This window comes from Epinephelus fuscoguttatus, linkage group LG20 (assembly GCF_011397635.1).
Source record: "Epinephelus fuscoguttatus linkage group LG20, E.fuscoguttatus.final_Chr_v1".
Lineage (NCBI taxonomy): Eukaryota > Metazoa > Chordata > Actinopteri > Perciformes > Serranidae > Epinephelus > Epinephelus fuscoguttatus.
The window spans coordinates 12,738,537-12,763,848 of NC_064771.1; the positions used below are offsets into that span (position 1 = coordinate 12,738,537).

Below are 25,312 nucleotides of genomic sequence, written 5' to 3' on the forward strand. Positions count from 1 at the left end.
GTGTGTTTGTCCATGCTTTTAAAGCATAACATTTACTAAATCATTTGTTGTTCTTAAAATGAATAATCTGTGATTCTGCTCCTACGCTGCATGTTTTAAAAGCCTTGTATATATTTGTCTTGAAATACCAATAAATATAACTGAGTCAATATTCCAAATAAATGTCCTCACTTATTCACTTATAACAGAGAAATATCAAAAGCTCCATAAACATATATCAAACATTACGACTTTACTCAAACTACTGCAGAACGCATGCACACACACTTTCTAGTCAAACAGTTAGTTTCTCAGAGTTTCTAGCAAGAAATGACAATTAACAAAAAACTGTCTTGCAAGGACATATGGACAGGAGAAGCTGAGGATCAAACCCTGTGAGATCCTGTGCTTTTTTTAACCATTAAGAGTTGGACATGTACGAGGAATCATCAAAGAGCTCTTAAGAACAGTTTTTCTCTCTCATCTGTGTGGCAGCTTCGTCACAGCGAGGACTCATTATGGTCTTTACTTTCCTTTTAGGTGTGAATAGAAGCAGAGTAAGAGCAGAAGGCATTTGTGTAAAAGAGCATCGGTGCTTGTTGAGCTCATTGCTGATTAGTGTTTTGCCAGAACTGGCTGAGAGTTTCCAATAAGCCGCCGTCTCTCCGTTTGAAGCTGTAAAAATTGGCTGCGGTTGTGAGGAAAAGCTGCAGACATGACTGGACACCATAATGACTGTTTTAAAAATGAGGGGGAAGAACTGTCCTCTGCGAAGCATTACTTTTAACTCGACGTGAAGTCTAGAATCTCCATTCATTTCATACAACAGGAGTGAATAAAGCCTTCATCTCTCTAAGCCGATTACAGAGTGGAGAAAGGGCAGAGTAACTCGTGGTTCTCCCCAAGGAACCAACAAATCTAATATGGTGTGAACAGAAGATGCAGCAGTTAAGCAGCAGCTGTTTTCATCAGGTTAAAGTCAAAATTAAATGCATTAAGTTAATCTTTCACCCTTATAGTATCTGCAAGATCTTACATACATCTCTCATTTCTGCTGGCCTGCCTCCTTCTCTTCCTACCTGTCTCCTTGCATCTTTCCTTCACCTCACTACTCTCCTCTCTGGCTTCTTCCTTTCCATCTGCCCTTCCTTCCCTCCACTCTCTCTCAGTGTGCAGGCCTGTCTGTAGAAACGCATCAGGGTTCTCACCCCTCTGTTATGTTGACCGGCCATAAACAAAACACACACAGGTTCACAAGCCTGTCGGCCATTCTAAACACAGGCAGAGACCTCTAAGCAAACACTCCCTTAATGATACAGAGAGCCAGAAGGATGGACTGTACGACCGCTGAGCTCAGCTGCTGTCCTGCAGGTTTAACAGCAGGACTTGATTGTGAGGTTAAACTTGGTTTTTAAATAGTGATGCCTTGACAACATGACATCTACACGCATAAAAATACACTTCAAGACATGTACAAGTGTTGTAGTAATTGAGTTCAAACTTGAAAGGCTACATGAGGTCAGCTGAACCAGATTGTTCAGCCGCAGGCAAAGCCTTCCGCGTGTTAGCGCGACATGCGAAGCATGACGGCTCACTAACAGTCCAGAGATCTACAGACACAGAGCAGATTGAAGCGATGGAGAGGCCGTTGTATTTTCCATTTATTTTACGGTTCTTTTTGCGGGAACTGACTTTCATAGTTCGTGATATAATACTTGTACCTGACATGTCACCAGCGCTGAGGCCATGCAGTATGAGATGAGACTGACCACTACAGGAAGTAATCCTTGGCTAATAGTGCTCTCTGCTGTCTCAATACAGAATAGCAACTAGAGAATAAAGGTGATTATACTGTTTAACAACTGTTTAAATTCAGATCCCAGAACAGTGATATTGCGTATCTCTTTCTTTTTCAAAGCTGGTTTGATTTTTGTTTCAGCTTTGATGTGTTTTTTTAGACACTTTTATTGAGTAATTATTGCACTTTGTATCATGCTCTTACTTAAAAGACACATTTTTGGAACATACCTCTTTTATAGCAGCTAGGGTACTTTTTTGGACCAAATATGGTGTCACCCATGTCCATTATTAGGCGCAATCCTGGCCTCCCTATCAGTTCAGGAACGTGACTGGCCTGAAAACCTAAGAGCATTTACCGGATGTATACATTTGCTGCTGCTATGTATTTGTATTTATATGATTGGTTGTCTTTTTTTACCTCTACTAACTCAAAATCCTGTCGTACTGAATGTATAAATGTCCTTTGTAATATGTTGCATGATGATTATTGACAATGCTGGCAGGTCTTGGTTTAACTAAGTTGATCTAGGGATACATTTACAGCCACCACCTCCATATTAATATTCCATATCAGAAGTTGCCAAGTTCACATCTTACTGGTGTAAGAGCTACCATTATATCAGTTTTTGAAATTATAATCACGATATCAACTTGTGTGATAAGGACATCACCAAAAGACGGTAATATTTCTTTTCTTTTTTTTTTTTTTTTTGAGTTAGTCAAAAGAGAGTATTGGTAGAAAACTTATGGAGACAGATTTGTCTCAGTATTATTTGTGTGAGGAGATCCACAAACTGTTGGTGTGTTGATGCGTAATCTGTAAATATAAAATAAATAAATAAATAAAATAAAAAATATTTGAAATGTATGAAAATATTTTGTAAATATAAAACATATCTGTAAATACACAATAAACTTCCAAAAAATAAAAATACATGGAATTTAGATTCACAAATAAAAACTGGATTCACACATATCTGTTTGAAGGTTGTTTTTCATTTAGTTATAAAATAATTTCATGTATTCACAGATTTTTTTTTTTAAATCTATTTGTAGAATTTGCACAACCATTTTATATTTGCCAAATAGTTTTTGAGTTAACAGTATTAGTAGTGTATTTGTGGAAGGTGTTTACACATATACACACAAAATGTCAGTCTTTTGACTCAAATAATATTAAGACAAATCTATTTCCATAAAAACTGCACCTTAAAATGTTACTATCCCTCTTTTTTTATTGGTGTCAGTCAGTTAATTTAGAAAATAATTTGTTGTATTTTAACTCTATACAGAACGTAGCACAAAGGCAGAACTGAGCACACTTTAATATGTGTATCACAAGTAAAGTCATTATCGGCATATTCAACAACATTATGGCATATTTTCCACACATCGCACAACTCTGGCTTGAATTATTCATAATCTAATCAAACATGTTCACAGTGAGAATACAAGATATGTTGACAGATGAAGAGGATGCATGCTCTGGGAACCAGAGAAGCAATTTGTAGTGAAGGATTTATAGTGAAGAAGTAAAGGAAGAGGAGGAGGAAGAGGAGTTTGTGGATCTCACCTGGTACAATCTCAAAAAGGTGTCTTCCTGGTTCGTCCGGATTAGCTGTGAGCTCATTGACCTGGCAGCCCTGCAGAGGTATACAGCCCTGAAACAGAGAGAGAGAGAGAGACATTCAGATGTCAGGTTTTTACTCTTCTTTGTTTTTAGCCTCTTTCCCTATATCAGGGCAGTCCTTTTGTCCTGTCTCTTCTTTCTGTTCTTTTTTCACTTTATCATTCAGTTCTTCTTCTTTATCTTTTCTATTGAAATGGCAATCTGAAAAAGTCCTGTTTCCATGTTTGATTTTACATGGTTTGTATTGACTTAAACCGAAAAGGATTTGTTCATTTACAGCTGCTCGATTTCCTTTTCTCACAGTTTATAGGTCACTAAGATTTCTTACCATCTGCTGAGCACGCATGTTCAACATCTGTATCTGTAACAAATTTTATGAGGGGATCTGTGACTGAAAAGGTCAGAAAAATCATGATAAGATATTTTTTAGATGTTTAGCCCTGACTAAGTGTCCTTCCTGTATGCCTTCTGGCCTTTCTTCTTCCCTCCCCCTTCCTTCTTTCAGTCCTTCCCTCCCTCCTTCTTTCTTTCCTATCGCTACACTCTTAACCCCTCTAAAATTTTAAGCAGCTACTCCTGTGATTGAACAGGGACCCACACAGATTATCAGAATACATTATCCAGATCAATACCCATTTAGCCCGGAGAACTCGGGCCAAGTGAGCTGTGAAGAGGTGCCAGCGTCTGTGGGTCGCCCTCGTTAATCTGCACGCACGCTGGCATCCTCCATCAAACTGGAGAGAGGAGTCTTCCAGAGCGCCTCAACCAGAGGGCCGGGCTGTCGCCAACATTAGTCGCCATGGCAACAAATGGAAGGGGTGGGAGCTGTGGATGGATGGAGCACAGGGGCAGAGCAGGAACCGGGGGGGAGGGAGCGCTCCCAAGGGTGCTATGTGCTCGGAATAACACGAGTAGCTGGCCGGGGATGAATGAATAAGGAGGCAACATGTCGCCCGAGAACACAAATCACACAGTCAAGCAGTGTGAGGTGGAAATGTAGGATAGATAGCAGAGTTTGTCTTTTCTAAGAAGGGCTCAGGTTCACAGCTGTGCCTGTGTGCATGAGCCTTTAACCAGATGTGGACACGCCCAGTTTAACCTGGTTTGCACATTAATGCCGATCATCATCCAAGCTCACAAATATTACACAGTGCTATTGGCATGTGTGTAGGCCTTAAATTGAGGCACATAGCCTCCTCCCTTTAACACCTAGCCAAGCCTTTCAACAGCTGTATCCTCACATATAAACCTGTGCTGATGATCAGTGGTGTGGTTGGTAGTTGATGAGGTGGGTTACTGAGGAGGAAGTGGGTGTTCAAATGGCTTTTGGCTGATAGGTGGGTTTGGCTACTGTAAATGGCCAGAGAAAGGGGTGGATATACCACATATTCCTGTGTCTACCCTACACTACATCACTGCCGTTACTGGATCCCAGTCAAAGCAGCAGTAAACCATCGACCAAACCTGACCACACCAGACTCAATGTTCAGAAGCATCATACGAGACAGCTAACTGCAATGCTCATACTTTTTAATCAAATCCCCTTATCTCCTTAAGGCTGTCCATTGACCACAGAACTACATTTTACATTTTAGTCAATATCCCAAGTTTCTTGAAATACGGTGCAGTACATTGGCTCTGAATTCTATTGGAATTTTTCTTAAATCAAAATTCTAAATGTAACAGACAGAGTTGAAAATGTTACCCTTGGATTCGGTATGCTTTTTAGATCCATTATGCTATACAGGAAGTGACGTGTTTCTTGTTTCTAGCTTCTTTAGTATTCATAAAGAAAGAACTGGTTAAAGGGATAGTTCAGATTTTGTTAAATGGGGCTGGATGAGGTATTTATAGTCAGTGTATTATCTACAGTAGATGTCAGTCAGCACGCCTTCGTTTGCAGATTAGGCATGGGTACTACCATCGAGGCTAAGCTATGTATGTGGATGGGGACAATAGTAAAGCTTATTTTAGCCACCTAAAAAGAACTACCACTTCAAGTGCAAGCTATGTTGAGAATATTTTTTACCAGTTTACCCCTCAGACAGCAATTACAGATGAGTAACGGTTATCTGTACCCACCTAAAAGCTACCTGACTCCTTTGATAAAAAGTAAAAGTAAATTTACCTTGCAGAACATGGGAGTTGCTGGTCCACTGCTGCCTATTTGTTTGTGTTTTAAAGTGTTAGTTAGGATCCACCAAATTCACACAATAACACAAACTAACCAGAATGAGTCTGGTGGCTTTGAAGAGAAAGTAAATGGATATACAGTGTACAAGCTTCAGTATACTCAAACTGATCCTGATTTTATTCAGGTGGACCTTTTTTTGTTGGCTAAAATACAGTATTTTACAGCTTCTGCCCCTGTCCACAGTAGGACAAATCTTATCTTCCATGGCTGTACTCTACTACATAGCCCCACTTCAATAAATCTCTTTAACATGAGCAGTTAGCCACCATTGCTGAACGAGAACAGTGAACCACCAAAATAAAACCACATCAACAGATAACTGAAGGGAGAAGATGTCAAAGGCCTGCCCATGCTGTTTGATTGACAGATGGTCTTTGTGTCTTAACATCTTTTTACCAACATTTAGGCCCTGTATCCACCGAAGTGTTGTTTTCCCAGCTAAAAATGTCACATGCTCCTCAGGAAACACCCAGCTGGGAGTGTTTGAGAGCTCTTTGGAGGACCATGTTTTCTCAGCTGAGACGTTTTGGTTGCGTCTGGTTGCTATGATATGGAATATCTGCAGAAGTAAACATGTGGGCATGAGGTAGAGTAGTTGCTTTGGCTGAGAGGAAGGCTGAAACAAGGACAGCCTCGGTCTGTATAGGTTCATGAGAGGAAACTATATACTTAAGCAATATCACATCAGAGGTTGTGCCTTGTACTGTATATTAGCTTGGCTGTGGTTTGGTCATAGACTCGAGGCAGCAGACGGAGTGCGGAAGATAATCGCAGTCTTGCTGATATTCAGTACAACAGCACAACCATGAATGTGTTACTGCTTTTATACAATAGTTCTATAAGCGCCATTTATCAACATTAAAAAGTGGCAACAGGTCAGGCAACAAAAATTGTTCGGCAACTGGGCCGGGACTGGACTGTTGCCAAGCAAGACACAAAACACTCCTGCACACTAGCTTGCTACTTGAGCTAAGTCTACACACTGGCACAGACCAGCTACTTTGTATCATGTATTCTTCATCTGTGTGTTTCCATTTATTTTGCAACCGGTGAAATATGTATGTTGACAGCCGCTTTGGTGGCATACGTGTGATGCTGACGAATTAACAGCTTAATCAGTACTTTGCATCGTCTTCTGGTGTCATATTAGGATACCTGGAGATTTACAGTGAAGTATTCCAGCTTATCTCTGTCCCCTTGTCATTATCTGACCATTCATTATTTAACTCAGATGTTATTTGTGGTAATATGTTTTATTTTGCAGTGCAAAGTTTGTTACGACAAACAAAGTTTGGCACTCCCATTGCAAAGCACTGAAAAAATAAGCTGGTGGAAGATGCTAGCAAAGCAACATGTCTCTCCGTTTAAAGAATTACAACCTATCCTGTGTTAAATGAATTGCAGCTGATATATTCAGAGCACTAATGATCCCCTCCTCCGCCACCCACCACCACCACCACCTCCCATGTGTTTGTCTGTTGTTCGAAACAGAAATCGATTATCCGATAAGTGAAGTCCATTTGTTCTGCAGTGGATGAAATGATGAAAAGGAGAAGAAAACCTGCATAGAGGCTGCGTCTGTATCGCCTTCCCCTTGACCAATTATCACATCTTTTCATCTCAGTAGGGGGGGTGGTTTTGTTCTGTTGCTGTGATTTGCCTACATACCCCCTCCTTACCCATCAACCCACCCCCCCAACCCCCCCCCCCCCCCAAACCACCACTCCCTGCCTCAAATTTCCTATCGATTAGAAGATGAGAGGGAGAAGGAAAAAAAAAAGGCCGGAGTGACACTTTCTCACACATCCTGCTCTCTGAGGGGGAGGATCTGTGTGTGTGTGTGTGTGTGTGTGTGTGTGTGTGTGTGTGTGTGTGTGTGTGTGTGCATAGATGTGCATTCATCTGAGTGTATATATGTGTGTGTGCATTCAACCACGTGTATGACTTGAATCCACAGGGAGCTGCAAATCAATATAGGCTGGATGAGTATTGGCAAGCTCTTATTAAAGACAGTCTGTCAAAGCCTCCCGTCAGTTGTTCTCCACAGAATGGGGACTGCGCAGAGGAGAACACGTCATTCAGTGTGTGTATAGTGTATGTGTGTGTGTGTGCGTGTGTGTGTGATGACAGTGATGGCAGACGGCTGCTGCCTACATTAAATAAACAGCAGTCACGCAGAGTGAAGACGGAAGAGATCAATAAAAGTGTCAGGATTTCAGCCAGGAATGTAAAGAGATGATTATTATGCTCTAAAGAGTGTCTGTGTGTGTGTGTGTGTGTGTGTGTGTGTGTGTGTGTGTGTGTGTGTGTGTGTGTCACAGACCTGCCTCTTCTGTCTTTTGTTGTTAGATTACATCACCGCCTCATGTTCCGACTTTGTAAGCCTGTCAGCGAGGTTGACTGTCCATCCTTACATTGTTTGCAAGTGTGTGTGTGTGTGTGTGTGTGTGTGTGAGGTCAGACCAGGCCAGGCTACCGTTTTGCTTGTCTTCAGTCAGAATCATAATGGGAAAATGTGAGTCAGCCACAAAAGACGTCCCTCACCAAAGAAGCACTGGGATCGATTAGGGATTTTACTGTGTAAATATTTTTATGATGGTGTTCTAATGGAGGAGGAAACCAGGCGTCCCACAATGCTCCCCTGTTTTGTACTAATGCACTTAGATGTCCTATGAGTGTGGTGAGTCATCATTGCCACTGTGTGTTTCCATTGTTCTCACAAATAAAGCACATACTGTAGCATTGTTGTAGAGTTTACTTAACCTCCTGAGAGCTCTGGTTTGGTATGCATATTTAATTCCTTCTAGCTATTTGGGATTAGTAGGATCTGATGAGTATAAAAAGTAAGCACTGTGTCTAAACAGTAAGTAGTTTTATTGTTTTTTGTAAATGATGTCCTCACACTGGGACAATGGGTTTATTTTTAATAGTCATAAGTGTGTAATAAAGTATAAAACAATTTATTTCATTTCCTGAACACTGTTGTGCAAAACCAAAATTACAAACTATGGAACATGTGTTGAGTGTTTTACAGCTCTGTGGGTTTGAGGTCAGTGTTCAAGTCTGAAACTGTTCATTTCAATGCCTGAAGACAGCTGTGCAAAGACAAATAATGCAACATACCTAAAAGCCATCATTTGTTTGTTTTGTAGTTCTGTATGAATTGTATCAAAGTCGAAGAAATTCAATTTTTTCACTCTGTCTGTTGTCAATTACACACAGGTCCAAACACACACATGCACAAACAGGACCTATACATGCACTAAGTGGAGAGATGTCAAAGTGGGGCTGCCCATGGCAGGCGCTCCGAGCGGTTGGGGGGTTCGGTGCCTTGCTCAAGGGCACCTCAGCAGTGCCCAGGAGGTGAACTGGCACCTCTCCAGCTACCAGTCCACACTCCATATTTTGGTCCGGACGGGGACTTGAACAGGCGACCCTCCGGTTCCCAACCCAACTCCCTATGGACTGAGCTACTGCCGCCCAAGTGTATTGTGCATGTGACTAGTGGATATGGCTTTTGCTCCCACTACATGGCACATAAGTGTCCACGAAAAATAACAACAGACTCAAGTTAAGCAGAATGAAGTAGACGTAGAATAACGTTATTTAGTCGTGTGGCATGGGGAACAAAACCCAACGTCTGCAAACAACGTCCACACAATGTAACATTCTAACATCATTAGACAGTGTTCATACAACATTACACAGCAAAATATCAAGCCAGCCATACAAAGGCCAGTATAACAGACACATCTGCTTCATATTTCAGAGCAATGAACGGCAAATGAACGTGTTACAGTCTCTGTTGCTGAACTTAAACTACTGTTTTTTGTTAATTTTTAAGCGTTCTTCACAGATTTGGTTTTGCTTTTCTATCACTGTTGGACAGTGGAAGAAGAAATGAATGGGGCACACAACCACAGATTTTTATCGCAAGCATTTTTCTTCCTGTCCAGGCCTCATCAAAGCCTACGTTTCCAACAATGCAACTTGACTGCCAACAGTTTGGTCAGAGATTTTGGCGTGATAAAATAGAAGCAGCTAATGTAGCCTTGAGTCGCTAACCTTAAAGAAAGGCGCATGGAAGGGTGGAGAGGTGTGCTCTCTCTGCTGTAAGGCTGTCCACGAAGGCACGCAGAAGGGCGGAGAGTTGCCCACCTTAGGCTTTCTGCGTACGCCTGGAAAAGGCAGAGGTCCCAGTACAGAGCCATACCCCCAAATACAACACTGTAAATGGAAATTAAGATTTCTTGACTAAAGTGGTCCTGACTGAAATGTAATCATGGACTTCTTCTCCCGCAGGACAGAAAGATAGTTTGGAGAACATAATTACCCTTCATATTGAAGATGAATCAGATAAAATTATTATTGAATTTCCACTTCCTGCTCCTGTCTTTTGCAGCCTTACATTAACATGAACACCATCCAACTCGTTATCCTGTAAAATTCCATCAGTCCTCCAGAGAGTGGAAAACGGCACCAGGGGGGCAAAGATAAAACACTTCCATTTAATTGTGTAAATATAATCACACAAGCCAAATAACAGTGTATTCCCGTGTGTGCAGACATGGCCGCAGTGTTACCTGTGGTTTGGTTTCTTCCTCGTCTTTGTAGAAGAAGAGCTGGTCTGAGCGCAGCACGAACCAGCGGAGCTGCCAGTTCTTCATGATGCTGCGCTGCTTCTTCAGCCAGCCAGCTTTCAGCGCCCCCTCCTGCAGGCTGGGGGAGGCCGGCCGGCACGAGCCCCGTGACACCTCACCCATCACCATGCTCTTGGACCTGGCTGCAAACACACATACACACAGAAAGCATTTTCATTCAGTGTATACACACGCAGGCAGAAAGCGAGGGGTTAGGAGGGTCAAAGGGGGATTGATTGGGTCGTTCTGCTGGCAGTATTTTTTTTCCATTTCTTTGGCTCGTGTCTTTTCATTTTCCCCCTAATAGAGGCTTGTGTTATCCCTTATTGTGTATGCTGTATGCACACACATGCTCTGCCGGGCTCTTCAGCTATAAACACACACAACCTTCTGCCCCCAGCTGAGACGCCTTTAGATGAAGGGGGAATGGGTCTGAAGAGACACAGCAGGCACAAATAATAACAGAATGCAGATAACATAGAGACTCCGGCGGGGGAATACACACACACACACACACACACACACACACACACACACACACACACATAGACATAGCCTCAGGTGACAGGGATCCCCCCTTCCATTTCATAGGTCCTTGGGAGAGACTTATTGTGAGTTGCTGCAGCCCAATAGAATAGCAGCGGCTTTTGAGCTGAGATAATAGGACCACATGGGACTGAATGACTGGCTGGCTGACTGAATCGTTCTCAGCAAACGTGTGTAACCTGAGCTCAGTCAAGGACAGGTTTAAAAGGGAAAGGATGGCAGCTTTATTGCTGTGTCTTAACGTGACAGCAGGTTTGTCCTCAGTGGGCTGCTCACGTTGTCCTTGTGTGACATCAGCTGCAGAAAAAATAGATTTAAGAGCGTGTCGTGTGTCATTTTTGACAATAGTTAATAATAATACAACATCAGCTGACACTTGAGCGTGACTTGTGTAAACCTAAAGACCATTGCCAAATATACTGTGTGTTTCAGTGTTGTATTTTTCATTATGATCCACCAGACAGAACATGTGATTAAAAAGGGAAGCATCAATGTAGAGCATGTGTCATGAGTTGAGGCTAAAATGTTACTTGACAAACTGAGCTAAGATTTCATGGTCTTATACAGATGAGAAGAGGCCACAGAGCTAAGACTAGAGCTATATTCTGGTCAGGCAAACAAGGCCTTGCTGATGATAATGTATAATTTATAGAAATCAATTGTGCAGACATCCTCCCTGCTGCTGTGCGTTTTGTGCCACACACACACACACACACACACACACACACACACATACATACAGAAATGATCAATGTTAGATGGCACAGAGGGAAGAAGGGGACGGATGAATGGGGAGGGGGAAGAAAATCAATGTTTATTCTTTTTTATTGTCTCATCTCTCTCCAGCATATACGGCCTAAAGGACGGGGCTCACGTCACGTCACAACCCTTCCTGGCAGCTGGTAGAGCCTGTTGATCCTCAGAGATTTGTTGAATGATGGATGGACTGATTATTTCCTGAAAAGGTGTAGATTTTTTGTTGGATTTTCATATATGACACCTTTATTTTCGTGTGAATGGCCTGAGAAACATGAAAAATTTTCATTTGTGAAACTAATATATCAGTATGTCAGGTGAAAATTGTCACCTGGTTCTCTATGAAATAAACAATGATAAAAAGAAAAAATATATACTCAAAATGTGTGTAAGTCACAGCTGTATTTTATACCTTGGTTCCTACAGTGCTGGTTAGAATTCTGATAACTCCTCACATCAGATAAAAAACATTATCAGTTAGCATCCGACATCAATATGACGTCAGACAGATGTCGGACTCTTAACGTCTGACACTTTAAATTTTGGTTGGAATGAAAATTGGTTTAACGAGATTTTAAATGTCTAACAACATCGGAATTTCACGTTGTGTGGACATCAACACTGTGACATTTTGCAGATGTTGGGTTTCGGTCTTCATACCTTATGACTAAATGTCGTTATTGTAGGTCAAGATGAGGTTGGCATGAGATGTTTGGAAGACATTCGATTGTGGTTACTAAACAACACAACTTAAAACCAACAAAATGTCATCTGTAGTACGTGTTGACAACCTAAATTCAACCAAATATCAGTATCTAATGATGTTGGTGGCCAGCTGGGTACAGTGGCAGCTTTATTTAAACAGAGAGTGTAGCTAGTTTACCAATTTGTTAGCCAATTTGCTGTGACTCAGAAGGTAGAAGGGGTTGTCCACTAATCAAAAGATCAGCCCTCTGATTCCTGGCTCCTCCAGTCTGCATGTCAAAGTACTCTTGAGAAAGATACTGAACCCCAAACTGCTTCCACTGGCTGTTCCACTGGTGTGTGATTGTGTTAAAAACTGGGTAGTAGGTGGCACCTTGTACGGTAGCCTTGGCCACCAGTGTATGAATGTGTTTGTGAATGGGTGAATGTGACTTGCAGTATAAAAAGTACTTAGAGTGGTTGCTATACAAGTGCAGGTCCAACAGCTAATTATGTAGTTTGCTAGATATATTACTCTAAAGTAATAGTACATGTTTGTGGGGTAACTTTGAGTCCAGTATTTGTTCTTGTAGCTCTGTTTTTGGTCGCTAACAACTCCTGAGGCAAATATCTGGCTCTATAGCAACAAAAGGCTCCACAATGGCCCGAGCTAACAACCAACTTATGCTCTCTTCTGTTTGGTGCTTGGCAGGCAGGGTACAGTAGGTTTACCAGAAGTTTTTACTGCTGAGTGCTACGACTGGAAACATGATGGAAGCAGTGAGAGTGAATCAAAACAGTGAAGTGGCAGATGTTAAAACCATAACAGTTAGCTTAAAGTTGCTAAAATGCTCCGTAGAACTGAGGGGAACTCCAAAGGTGGGTAAAAAATCCATGGTGGTTCACTATTATGACCAACACCTTTAACATTACACATAGTCATTTAATACATTGTCGATATAAAAATATAGATTAATGCAGATTTAAAGTGTCACCTTGAATTTCCACAGATCAAGTAGACTAGTATGTTTTTCATCAGATTCCCTGGGTTATAATGTGATTTTGTGTATTATCAGGTCTATATTGCTTTAATGAATGGTTGTTCATTGTGGTTCCATGGAAACATTACTTTTTCATTTCATATTTCTCCATAATTTACTGTAGAGGCTCCGTAATATCCTGCACAGTGGTTTAATCCAGGTTTCCACTGTTTGTTGACCTAATAGATTTAACTGTCTTTTAGTCTTTTCCCTACACCCTGTATCCATGTTTTAACAGCCAGAATTTCTTCCCTTTCATGTTGTTGCCCTCTCCTGCTTTCTCCTACACCTTGGCTTTCCTCATTTATCCATCTTGTGTTAATTCCCGTGTTTTCCAGCTCAGTATTTTCTCCCACCCTGTCCCGTCTCCCTCCATTTCTCTTACTTTGACTCGCTCTGATTCTTTTCTCCCTCCTTACGTTCAGCACTGCTGGTCCTGTTGAATCAAAGCTCTGTTATTACTGGGAGCGCTCAGGGCACATGCAACACACAGACACACACAGACACACACAAAGGAGGATCCTTGTTCTCATCACCGGCACCTCATTTGAGTCATTTTTATGGAATAAATTAGTCCTTGGATTAGAAGCACATTTCCATTAGCTATTTTTAAAATATAATCATTTCCATTAATTCTGAGAACAATGTTAATAATTTATGCATAGCAAAGCAGTCTTAATTACTTTTTGCCAATGGGTAATGCTTTATAATGGTTTTATTTCTGCCTGTTAGCCTAAAATACTGCATGTTTGAATAAAAAACACTAACGAAGCTCTATGATTTTGAAGCCGCTGTTGTTTTTTTTCAACGTACCAACCATATTAGCTATAATCACAAGCATTACTAATACATTAATTGTACATGTAATATCGAACTATAACATGACTTTGCTAGTGATTGGACTCCAGTTTCAATGAACTGCACAATTCTTGGTTTTCCAAGGGTTTCCCAGGTCCTGCATCTTTAACGGTCCAGTGTGTAAGATTTAGGGTGATTTATTGGCATCTTTTGGTGAGGACTGCAGACTGCAACCACCCTAAACTTCTCCTGGTTAGAATTCCTTCAGTGTTATTTGTTCAGGAGGTTTTTAAAAGGAGCCAAGTTATCCGCAGAGGTCTCTTCCTCTCCAAAACAAATGGACCAGGTAATTAAAACTGGTCAAAACACTGAATAAAGCAGCATCACGTTACAAATCAGTGTTCCTCCTACGCTGTTTGCCCAGCACCTGCAATATGTGCTCACCTTTTTTCTCGGGTAACTTAAGATCCAGACATTCAGGAGCTTCTGGCAGGCGCCATATTATCCACAGAGGTCTCTTCCTCTCCAAAACAAATGGACCCCGTTATTTAAATTGGTAAAAACACTCAATAAAGCTGTTTCATTTTTAAAAAAATTAATGTTTTCTCCAAGCTTTCATCGCCATTAGGCTGCTAATTACAATGGCCGATGCAAAAACACAAATGGCCCTATCTAGAGTCTTTGTTTGGTTTGTCTATTCTTGGCTACTGTACAAACATGGCAATGCAACATGGTGATCACCGTAGATGAGGACCCGCTCCCTATGTAGATATAAATGGTTCATTCTAAGATAACAAAAACACAGCAGTTGTTATTTTCAGGTGATTATACACTAAAGAAAACATACTTATTATATTCCCTTTCTGCCAACATGTCCTCCTAAATCCTACACACTGGACCTTTAAGATAGCCTTTTTATGAATTTAGAATTTAAACATTGTACATCTTCATCCCACTGCTGTGTAAATATCAAGGACGCACAGGGTCTCACAGCAACGTGAACCCAACCTCAGCAACCTGGGTGTCCTTACTCTTTCCATCATATTGCCAGCTAAAAATGGCACTCACCTTCCCCGTCCTCCTTGACCCCTCTGTTTTTCCTCACCACATCACATCCCTCATGCCTTTCCATCAGTCCTCACCCTGCCAGTGTTAGCATAAAAGAGCACCACTGTTTAACACATCAGCTGTCTGGATCACGGACTGAGTGGAACATACACTGGCCGATGATTCACGCCTGAGTCACAACAACTGATTTTTGAGTGTGTGTGTGTGTGTGTGTGTGTGTGTGTGTGTGTGTGTGTATGTGCCAGGCTCGACTACCCACTGCGCCAATTTGGACCTTCTGCTCAGGGTGATTCAGACCTTCCTTGGCTTGGGTGGAGCTGCTCTGTGGTCACTTCTACAACTATCAACTACGACACTGAAAAGAGGCTGTTTTACTGTAAAAGCGCATTTTGTGCACAATCACTGCAATTCACCGAAACAGAGAGTGCAATTGTGGCTCATTCATTTATAGTAGATGGTAGTTAGGGAAGGGCTGAGCTAAATAATAGGGGCTTGATCTCATGCCTGACTCTGTGTGCAGATGTACAGTATGCCCACGTTTGTTGATCATGGCATACCCCAGTGATAATTTATGTAAATTGGTCGGTGTCTCATGTGATTTCAGGGTCATGGATGAATAATTCTGAGTATGGAGCTGAATATCCAGGAACACCAAATGGGCTGGCGACTCATTCGGACATGAGCTCATACATGATATCATGAATGTGTGTTGGTGGGGAGGGGGGTATGATAAGCAGACTGAATACTATAGAACTATGTAGAATATTATAAAGTTTGAACTCAATATTTGCAACAATGCGACATTTTTAATTGAATTATCTTGACCAGTGGATTCACTCATGATTTCAACTTTGGTGAACTTTGACATACAAATTTGGGCTGTTTACCAATAGTTGGCCATCTTGACAGTGCTGTTGTCCCTGTCAACATATAACGTTAGCATGTGCGTTTCAGCTACATTAGCATCTTCATTTTTATTCCAACTGAAGCAGAAACCAAACTGATAAGACATTACGCATTTTGGCAGCAAACTTGCTCTGACTGAGGCATGACATCAGTTGGAACAAACGGTTTCATTGGTCAAATCCGCTGAAATCAAAGGCCGTCCGAATATTTTTTCTCCTACACAAATGTTACACAGGAGTGTGCAAGCATTAATCAAAACCCACAAAATCAGTTTTTATTCATTTCCATGGAAATTCTTGGACGAAAATTTGTGCCAGATGTGAAACGACTTTCAATCTCAGCTGCCTGAGTATTAAAAGGCATAGTTTGAGTCAGGAGTCATGGTACAATAACCTTTGGCATACGTGAAAAACAGTATTATCCCATTAGAGATTGAACTAAAGTGTTGGCTAAATGACAGTCACCTCCTGATGGTGAATAGAATATTAAAGACAAATATCTCAAAACCTGGGCGAGTTCACTCTTAAAAACACTTACAGTAAAATAAATACGTTTTTCCAGCATAAAAAAAATTACGTTTGTTTCATTAACATGTTTGCAACTTATTGGTAGGAGTTGATCAAATTCTAAAACAATTTTTCACATTTTTCAGTTGGATAGAATAATAAAAAAAAAAAGTTAGAATATCTTTGATAAATTATCTTGCCCCCTACATTTTAACACAACTTTCAGATAAATATTGGTTCAACTTAAGTTTTTCGAGGTCAAACAAATCATGTTGGTTTTACTAAACTTATTGAGTTTGTCGGATTATAAGACTCATCAGAATTACTCGGTAATACTAGAGTTTGAACTACTCAAAAAGATGCATGCAAGTTGTTACCTTATTTTTTTAAGCTGAACCAGTGTGTAATTTTTTAGAGTGCAACCAAAGCTATTAGCGTATTCAGGCAGTACTCAGGGAAAATGTTTTGTAATTTGGGTAAACTAACCCATTAAAAAGGCTGCAATAAGCAACTACCTGAGATATTTTAGATACTGCTAATTTGTCTGAATGTAATATGGTTAGCAATGTTCATGCTTGTTCTGTCACAGGCAGATGAGGAGTGCAAATATTGAAATTCAGACAGTCCCCTAAGGCACTCAGTGCAGATAATGTTACAAAGTGAGCAAATGGTTGTCTCAAAACACAAGTAGTATAGCACATGAAGAGACATTATGCTCCATTCTCTCTCTCTCACACACACACACACACACACTCTAGGACTCTATGATGTCACTTAATGCAGTTCGGAGTCATGTATTTATCATCAGCAGGAAATGGATGTATGGCTCTTGTGCTCATCATAGAGGAGCCTATCCATTAGCATGGTGAGGCAGGTACCCCACTACTATAACTGCACAATACTACACTGATGGTTATATGACATACACACACATGTACACACAAGTTTTCACACAGGGCATGTTGGAGGAATTCAATTTCATTAATCTGGTTGTGTGTAGTGATTTATGGCTTATGGAAAACAGCAAAGAGAGTTACAGGTGCATCAGTGCATGGCTTCCAGTTAGCCTATCACTGTTGATTAATGTGTTAACCGTTGTGTGTGTGTGTGTGTGTGTGTGTGTGTGTGTGTGTGTGTGGCAGCCTTCCTTGACAGGCTGGAGGTGTGGCCAATAATATACAGCCTGTATGTGGAAACTGCAGTGGAGTGGAAATGATCTGCATCAGTGGGGGGTGCGCCTATCTGTGCATTTCTGTGCATGTTATCATCTCCACATGCTCATTACCTGAGTGTGTCAGGGTGTAAATGTTTTATCCATGCAGCACATTGTTGTTGCTCACAGTATCTAGTTGTAAGGGTGTTCATTCATATGCCTCAGTAAGGCAGGGTGTCAGGGTGTTGCTACAATGCAGGACTTTGATCACAAAACCATGGTAACGCAGATCAAAAAGACGCAGCCAGAGAATGAAGCAGCTGATATGTGGGCAATTAAAGCTGCTACTAGATTTCTGGTGCCAGCCAAAGAAAACTGCTCCCAGAGCCCTATTACAGCTTTAATATGTCACTGGTTGTAGCAGTTACTGAAGCACAGCAGTCAGGTTTTTCTTTATGGAGCAAATATTGTTGATGAAGTGATTCCTAGTCTGCAGAATTATTCTAATGCCTTGAAGCAAATTAGCTTTTTACTTGCACAAGCATTTCCAAAGGAAGGGTAATAGTTTAATTAGACCTCAGGGGCAGATCCAAAGAATCAGCTGGGTAAATATGTTTGCAATAGTTCCACATTTTGGCAAATAAACTTAATTGCTTTTTTGGTTTGATGAGGAAATTGATACCACTCTCACGCCTTTATGCTAAATATGAAGCTAGAGCTAGCAGAAGATTAATTTAGATTAGCATAAAGACAGGGAGCCGGGGGATACAGCCAGCCTAGCTATAAGTAAAAGAAATAAATTCTGCCTTAAACTAAAACTTGTTGATTTTACAGTTAAATGTTTGTAGTTAATTAACAAAAAAGATATAATGTGTTAATTAGAGAGCAAAAAGTGCCCCTAGCTTCTGGTCTTTATGCTAAGCTAAGGGTTTTTAGCTTCATATTTAGCGCATAGACATGAGAATCTTCTCAACTAAATCTGCAAGAAAGTGTTTCCTAAAATGTTAAATTAGTCTTTAAAAGTGGAACTCAGTGAATAAAGAAGCAAGAGGGGCAGAGGACGACATAATGAAACCTAGTTAGCATGTCACAATGTAGCCATTTAAGCTAACCTTAGATAGAAGACACGCTAACTTCACAAAGTATATGCTTATATGCAGTATATCATGTCTACACATCTCCACTAAGTCTGACTGTACACTAACACAAGACTGCCATCTTGTGTTAGTGACATCAATTGGAGCCAGGGTCTGTAGCGGTAGCAGTAGCAATCTACACAGTGTTAAATTCTCACCCATACACCCATCCAACCAAATAGTATCAAATAACAAGTAAAGCCAAATTTATTAGAGAAACAAAGATTTGAACACACAGCAGCGAGATAAGAACCACCTTAAATGATGGAAACCATCTTTGGCAAAAATTTATTTGACACGTACTTTGATCTTTTAGTTTAGCCAACTGACAAGCCCCCAGGAACAGCAGCTGGCTTTGAAGCCAATTTGACATAGTGGCGAAAACGTGAAATTACAACTTGGATCATCACATGATGCCGTTGGGCCCAAAAAGCCCTTTTTAGAGAGAGTTACATTGGGGAAAAAAACAGCTGTAAATCAGTGGATACTTTTTTTTTTGAGCGTCACAATCTCTGCATAATGACTCGTTTCACCATTGGGATTTAATCCGTTCAGTCAGATAATATTTTAAAAGTCTAGAAGAGCAGCACAATTAAATAATTTTATCCATGTTCAAATTAGCGGAGGGCTAAATTGGAAGATAGCAGCACAAATGGCATAAGTCTCTAGTGTGCTTGTTCTATGAATGGTTTCATTGCTCTTCTGTTGCTAGGGCAAAAGCTTTCCTGTTCACTTTTATCCTTCAGGAAATCCACTTGGACCCATTCAGAATGTTTATCTTGTCAAGTTTGAAGCAGTCTATGGGCCCCATGATTTGCAAGATCCCGGCTAATTTCATACCCAGAAAGTCTTACTTTTTTAGCCTCATGCGTCATTGAGCAACTTTCATAGGAAAGAATGGGGCTCTGCTTCCAACACTGTATCCAGGTCTCTTTATACATCCATGATAACTGATTTTCCAAATTCAAACTAAGGCCATGTCTACATAGAGTTGTAGGTGTATCCGCAAAGGTTTTTTTTATTGTACAGACCTTTCGGAAACACGGAACCAGCGTTTTAGGAGCCCAAATACACCAACTTTTGAAATCGGGTCCCAGAGTGAAAAAATCTGGAGACGCCACCTTCACGTTTCACACCACAGTACGCCTCTTTTCTGAAGTGATGACGCCATTACCCCACCTCTCCCTTAACACACATGCGCTAGGCGTAATGGCAGGACTCCCAGTCAAACTTCTCCTGCAATTTTGTAGTTCTGTAATCAAGTGTGACCCTAAGAAGCAGCTCTACCTCGTCGTCAGACCATACAAAGTGGGCTCCTCTGGCATTTGTATTTTCCGCCATCTTCTTCCTTCATGTTTGAGTTTTATGCGCATGCTCCATTTCTTATTCTTTGTTTTTGGTGTACTTTGTGGTAGCGTTGCAGCACCACTTACAGGCCTTGCATATATACTACAGTGTTTTCAGTGGCTTCATGTTTACGTACACATATCTTGAGACGATTCTGTGTTAATGCAAAACTTTTAAAAAACGAAATCGGTTCTGTCTTCATGTGGCTATGGCCTAAATATGTAATGTTCCTCATACCTAAGCTAGGTTGCTTGTCAACTGACCTTCCAACATAATGAATGTCGCAGCCACGAATGATCAATAAAAAAAAGTCAATGCTGTTTATATTATTGATTCATATTTTGCGTGTCCTCTTTGACATTCCACTTTGCAAGCGAGACCGGATTCAGCCATGTTAAATGTCAAAATTTGCTCACCGGTTAATGTTGTGTTCCTTTCTTGACCTGCTTTAACCTCAGCTGAGTATCTACTACACCACTACATCTGTCACATACCCGTTTATTCATGGGCTCCATACAACAAATGTGATGCTGTCAGCAGCAAAGCACCAATTTGCAGAAGGCATGCAGAGAATGCTTCTCATGCTGGATCGTAGGGTCATTTTAATCTCTTCAATTTTCACCGTCTTAACGGAAACGCAGCAAGGGTGAGCGGCATTTCCAACACCTTAACTGCAAATAGACAGTTGTGTTTTGCCTTTTTTATTATCTTCTGTGTATTTGGTTTTCTGTAAATGCCCATGAAACGTCCAAATGTACTTAATGTCAGTCATGTTCGTTATAAGTATTTGACGCAGCCTAAACGTGATGTAATTAATTAAGTGCTACTTTACAGGATGTACACAGTGAATCACATCAAGCCAGCTGAATCTGTTCTTAATATGCAAATACAGATTTAATCCACTTTGCTACCAATTTCACGCTGCTCCAGCGAGGAGGATTTACACATCACTTTCCCATTCTTGGGAACTATTCATTTCATCTTAATCAGATCCAGCTGTATAATTGCAGTCATGGAGATTAGTGCCAAGGAAGGAAGGAAGGAAGGAAGGACACACACTCGCATACATGGACATATTAATAAATCCATCCACGCACACACACATACACTGTACATGAGTGTGAGCACGCATACACACAGCAGCACTGGCAGCAGCTGACGGCAGCCTGATAGCGCTGAGCGTTGCAGTGATGAAACTAGAGATGCTGCACGCTCCTCTTAATAGAATTCACACTGGCAGCATCGGCCAGCTGTAGTAGAATGATAATGTATGCTGGAGCTTTCCGAGCTTTCCAGAGCTGCGGCTTCATTCAGAAATATGTGACCCAAGCAGGGGAATAGAGGGAGAGGAGAAAAAGTGTTTCTGCCTTCATATTCTTGTTTAAAATCAAAATTATGAGAGATAAAGCACTTCTTAAAATGCAGTATATTTGTATAAGTGCATGTCAAACATCAGTGACACAACCTCTGATCTGACAAAGTGTCATCGTAGTCTCTGTTAGATATGACCTGATGTGTCACTACAGAGTTCTGGATGAATGAGCATCTAATGCAGATGTGAAGGCAAACAAACAGAGTCCTACCTCTCCTGGTCTGTCTGATCTTTGGGCTCAGCATGGCTGTCATCGCTCGTCCACGCACTCTCCTCTCGGCATGTTCGTGTACATCCAAGCACCCCACCCCTTGTCTCTCCCTCTGCCTCTCTGTGTCTCAGCCTCTCTCCTCCTCTTCTCTCTCTGACCTTCTGCAGTGCGGCCAGCAGCTAGGGGGTTGGGTGAACAGGGGAGGGGAGGAGAATGGAAAGAGAAGGGGGTGGTGAATGAGGAGGAGCAACTACCCCTCTTTTTTTTCCCTTGCGCACACGCCCAGTGGCCTCCACCCCTCCCTGTTACATTATTCATAGCAGTACATCCGCCTGGGGTTGATGGAGGAGGAGGTTTTTAGGGTGGGTCTCCCAAACAGATGCCTGGTTCTAAGTGTTGTTATTTCCAGCAATGACTGCTTTTCCATAAAGATCTGTGTGTTTATAAGGGGGCGTATAAGAGGAGAGGCAGGTGTCTCCTCCTTCTGCACCTAATTAAGATGTAGAGGTCCTCAGCTTGTCTCCACCGCCTTCCATTAATCACTCATTTCCCCCCATCCTTCCTCTGCTTTCTCTCATTTTCTTTCTGCTTCTCTCTGTATCTCACTTGTGCTATCTCCTTTCTTTATCTTTTCCTTCCCTTCTCCACCCACCTCTCTCACCACAGCTCCCTTCTAATTCTACTGCACATCCGTCAATCTCTCCTCTCTTGTCTTTTCCTCTTAATTACTTTCCTTCACCATTTTTGTCTTTGCCACTCTCGGCTGTCTAAGAACGATGTTGCTGTCAATTCAAAGTTAGACGTGGGAAATTCCCAGCTCGTACATTAGGTCGTAATTACATCCTCCAGGCATTCCAGTGGCACAACTCAGGAAAACCAGGGGAGAAAAAATACCGTTCCCCCTCTATCAGACAATGTCATGTCGCCTCAAGCTACATTGGCCTGTAATTGACACAAGAAAGTGTGTAGGAGTGTGGCGGTGTGGTAGCAAGAGAGATCTGCAGCCAAGAGGAAAAATGTCACCACTGTTGATTTTGGCACCAGATTTTGATTTGGTTGCAGTTCAAAAATGTGTATCACAGTATCTTAGGTGAGACTGACTTTTGCTAGTTTTATTTTTTTGCAGTAAAATTTAAGTCTTGCTTTTGTTGTGCATTTTAAATTTTTTATCATGGACACAGTGATGTTCCCTTGGCAAACATTCACTTCAGAGAACAATTTAGATAGCCGACAGTCTATTTTAATGAGGCAGCAACCTCTGGGCCTGTGAAGGAAAAACCACCACAGAAGTGCCAAAATCTGCAGTTCCCCAAATGGCCACTTGAGGGTGTCTTTTAAGTCAATTCCCATAAACACCATGACCACAGGAATAGTGCCGGACTTTGAGGACAATTTTACACAGTGGCCAAAAGTGGAATAACACACTCCAGGTCCGTCATGTGATGCTAAGAGACTTTTCCCGCAGACTAACATTTCGAAAAAGAAGTCTGTAAATCAGTGGATAAGTTCTTTTTTTTTTTCGCATCAAAACCCTCAAGAAATTAGTCTTTTACTATCTGTATTTGATCCATTTGTTCCAATAACATTTCGAAAGTCTAGAAGAGCAGTAGGCTTTAATAATTTTTATCTCCTTTTCAGTTAGTGGAGTGCTAATAGGGTAGTTAGCTGCCCGGGCACCATAAATCTCTAGTGTGCCTGCTCTTTGGACCCATGATGCAGAAGATCCACGTAATTTCATACTTTGGAAATTGAACTTTCATACGAATGAATGGGGCCCTGCCTCTACTGCTGTATCCAGTTTTATTTTTACATTCATGACAGACACCCATGTTAAAATGCCTAACTTTCCAGCAGAAATAAACATGTTTGAAGCCTGGTAAAGAAAAAAAATTCTCTGATAATTTCCCTTTTTATGAAAACTACACAGACAGGAATTTTTGTATAACACCCCCATTTACACTGTATTAAGGCTTAAAGTTATGCATAATTAAGGGCATGGCTGTTGTGAGTGACAGCTTCACAGTTTCATTGAAATTTGGTCACCTCTAGCTCCAAAAATCCATTATGGCAACAGCCAAAATGCCAAACTCAAGTGCTCAAAAGGTGGGTCCACAAAGAAATGGGTAGGTCTACGATTATAATCCTGAACTCAAGATAGAAACACAGATGATAGCCAACAGAAGGCAAAGTTTTAATCACATCCACAGCTTTTTATAATGATTAGCATTAGCTTACCTTTTTGATGAATGTTAGCATGTTGGGCAGCACTGTTTGTCCAAACTGTTCTTGTCTCATTTTTAGTAGGCCCGAAGACTTATTTAGTCCATGTTACTCTGCAAAGTCAAATATATTTTGTTTTTTACCACATTCAATTTATTATGCCATAGAAACGAGGTAAAACCAAACAACAGTGCAGTAAACCACAGCTGGTTAAGGCTAGCCATAGCTAGCCTTACTTAAGGCTAATTTACTGACTTTTTCCTTCTTATTTCCTGTAACTGAAAATCAATTTGTATGCTCCAACATCTTAATAATTGTGTTTGTTATACCACATAAATAAATCTTGCCATGATGGTAAAATAAGTAACACAGATAAATTAGTCCCGCTAAAGGCTAAGTAGCCTTGCATAAATGTCCTTTAGATTGTCCACTCCAAACAAGGGTGACGTTATCTCACAGTGTTTTTTTGTTGGGTGTAGTTATTCTAAAAAGCCACTAAATTAAGGTTTTACTACCTATAGCTACATAGTGGTTGTTACACACTTTGGTTTAAAACTTAAATTCCTCTTTTCTTAGTTTTAATGTATCTGAATGCTGTCTGCCATTGGCTGTTTTTTTTTCCCTTCAAAAACCAGTATGGTTCGCTAACGTTAACCACGTTGTACAATGTGTGACTCCATGGTTCATTCAGGTTGTTGACCCAGACCTTGTATGAATTAGTTCATCTATTCATTCGTCCATCTTTCACTATTTAATTGACTGTTTAGTTTGTATTTGTTGACCAAAACACTCATAGGCTAAATTTAGTCATAGTTCTCATTTTCAATGGTTATCGGCTTTGTCTCATTTTTCATGTTAAAAAAATGTCAACAAATATTTTACAACATAGTCTTTGTAGGCAATATTAACTTTGAATATAAACTTTAAATGTCACCATGCAAATCCTGGAATAATAAAACTTATACCTGTTGCGAACCAACAAGTGTTATTTGAAAAGCTAGGAATTTTTAACAACTGGATAAAAAGCGTGAGCTGTTACCACACCACCTCTACTGGTTTAGATCTTTACAAAAACCAAAAAATGACCAGCTTTTAAATCACATTTTGTCCAGAGGAGAAAAGTAAACAACAAGAAGCATTTGTTCAGTTTTTAAATGGGTTGGATAGGCTTGACTTTTCTGTATGACATTCTGCTTTGAAGTGGCTGTTTCTCTGTCTGATGTAGAAATTTCCTGCCCTCCTCCTTCTCTGGAAGGCAGCATCAGACCTGTCGTTGTTAGCAGCTGTGCTACAGCAGCCGGGCTTCCCTCCTCCTCTAGTGTACAG

At 40.9% G+C, this 25,312-nt stretch overlaps 1 protein-coding gene across 1 annotated transcript in view; it reads right to left on the reverse strand.

The window, feature by feature from the left end:
- Nucleotides 1-21,871, reverse strand: part of si:dkey-191m6.4 (rho GTPase-activating protein 22) — a 48,367-nt gene extending 26,496 nt beyond the window's left edge. The window contains exons 1-3 of the mRNA XM_049563841.1: nucleotides 21,767-21,871; nucleotides 10,187-10,386; nucleotides 3,353-3,440 (exon numbers count right to left, since the gene is read on the reverse strand). Coding sequence (XP_049419798.1) covers nucleotides 3,353-3,440; nucleotides 10,187-10,386; nucleotides 21,767-21,809 — 331 coding nt within the window. The 5' untranslated portion in view covers nucleotides 21,810-21,871. The remainder of the gene's footprint in view (nucleotides 1-3,352; nucleotides 3,441-10,186; nucleotides 10,387-21,766) is intronic.
- Between the last annotated feature and the right edge of the window lie 3,441 nt (nucleotides 21,872-25,312).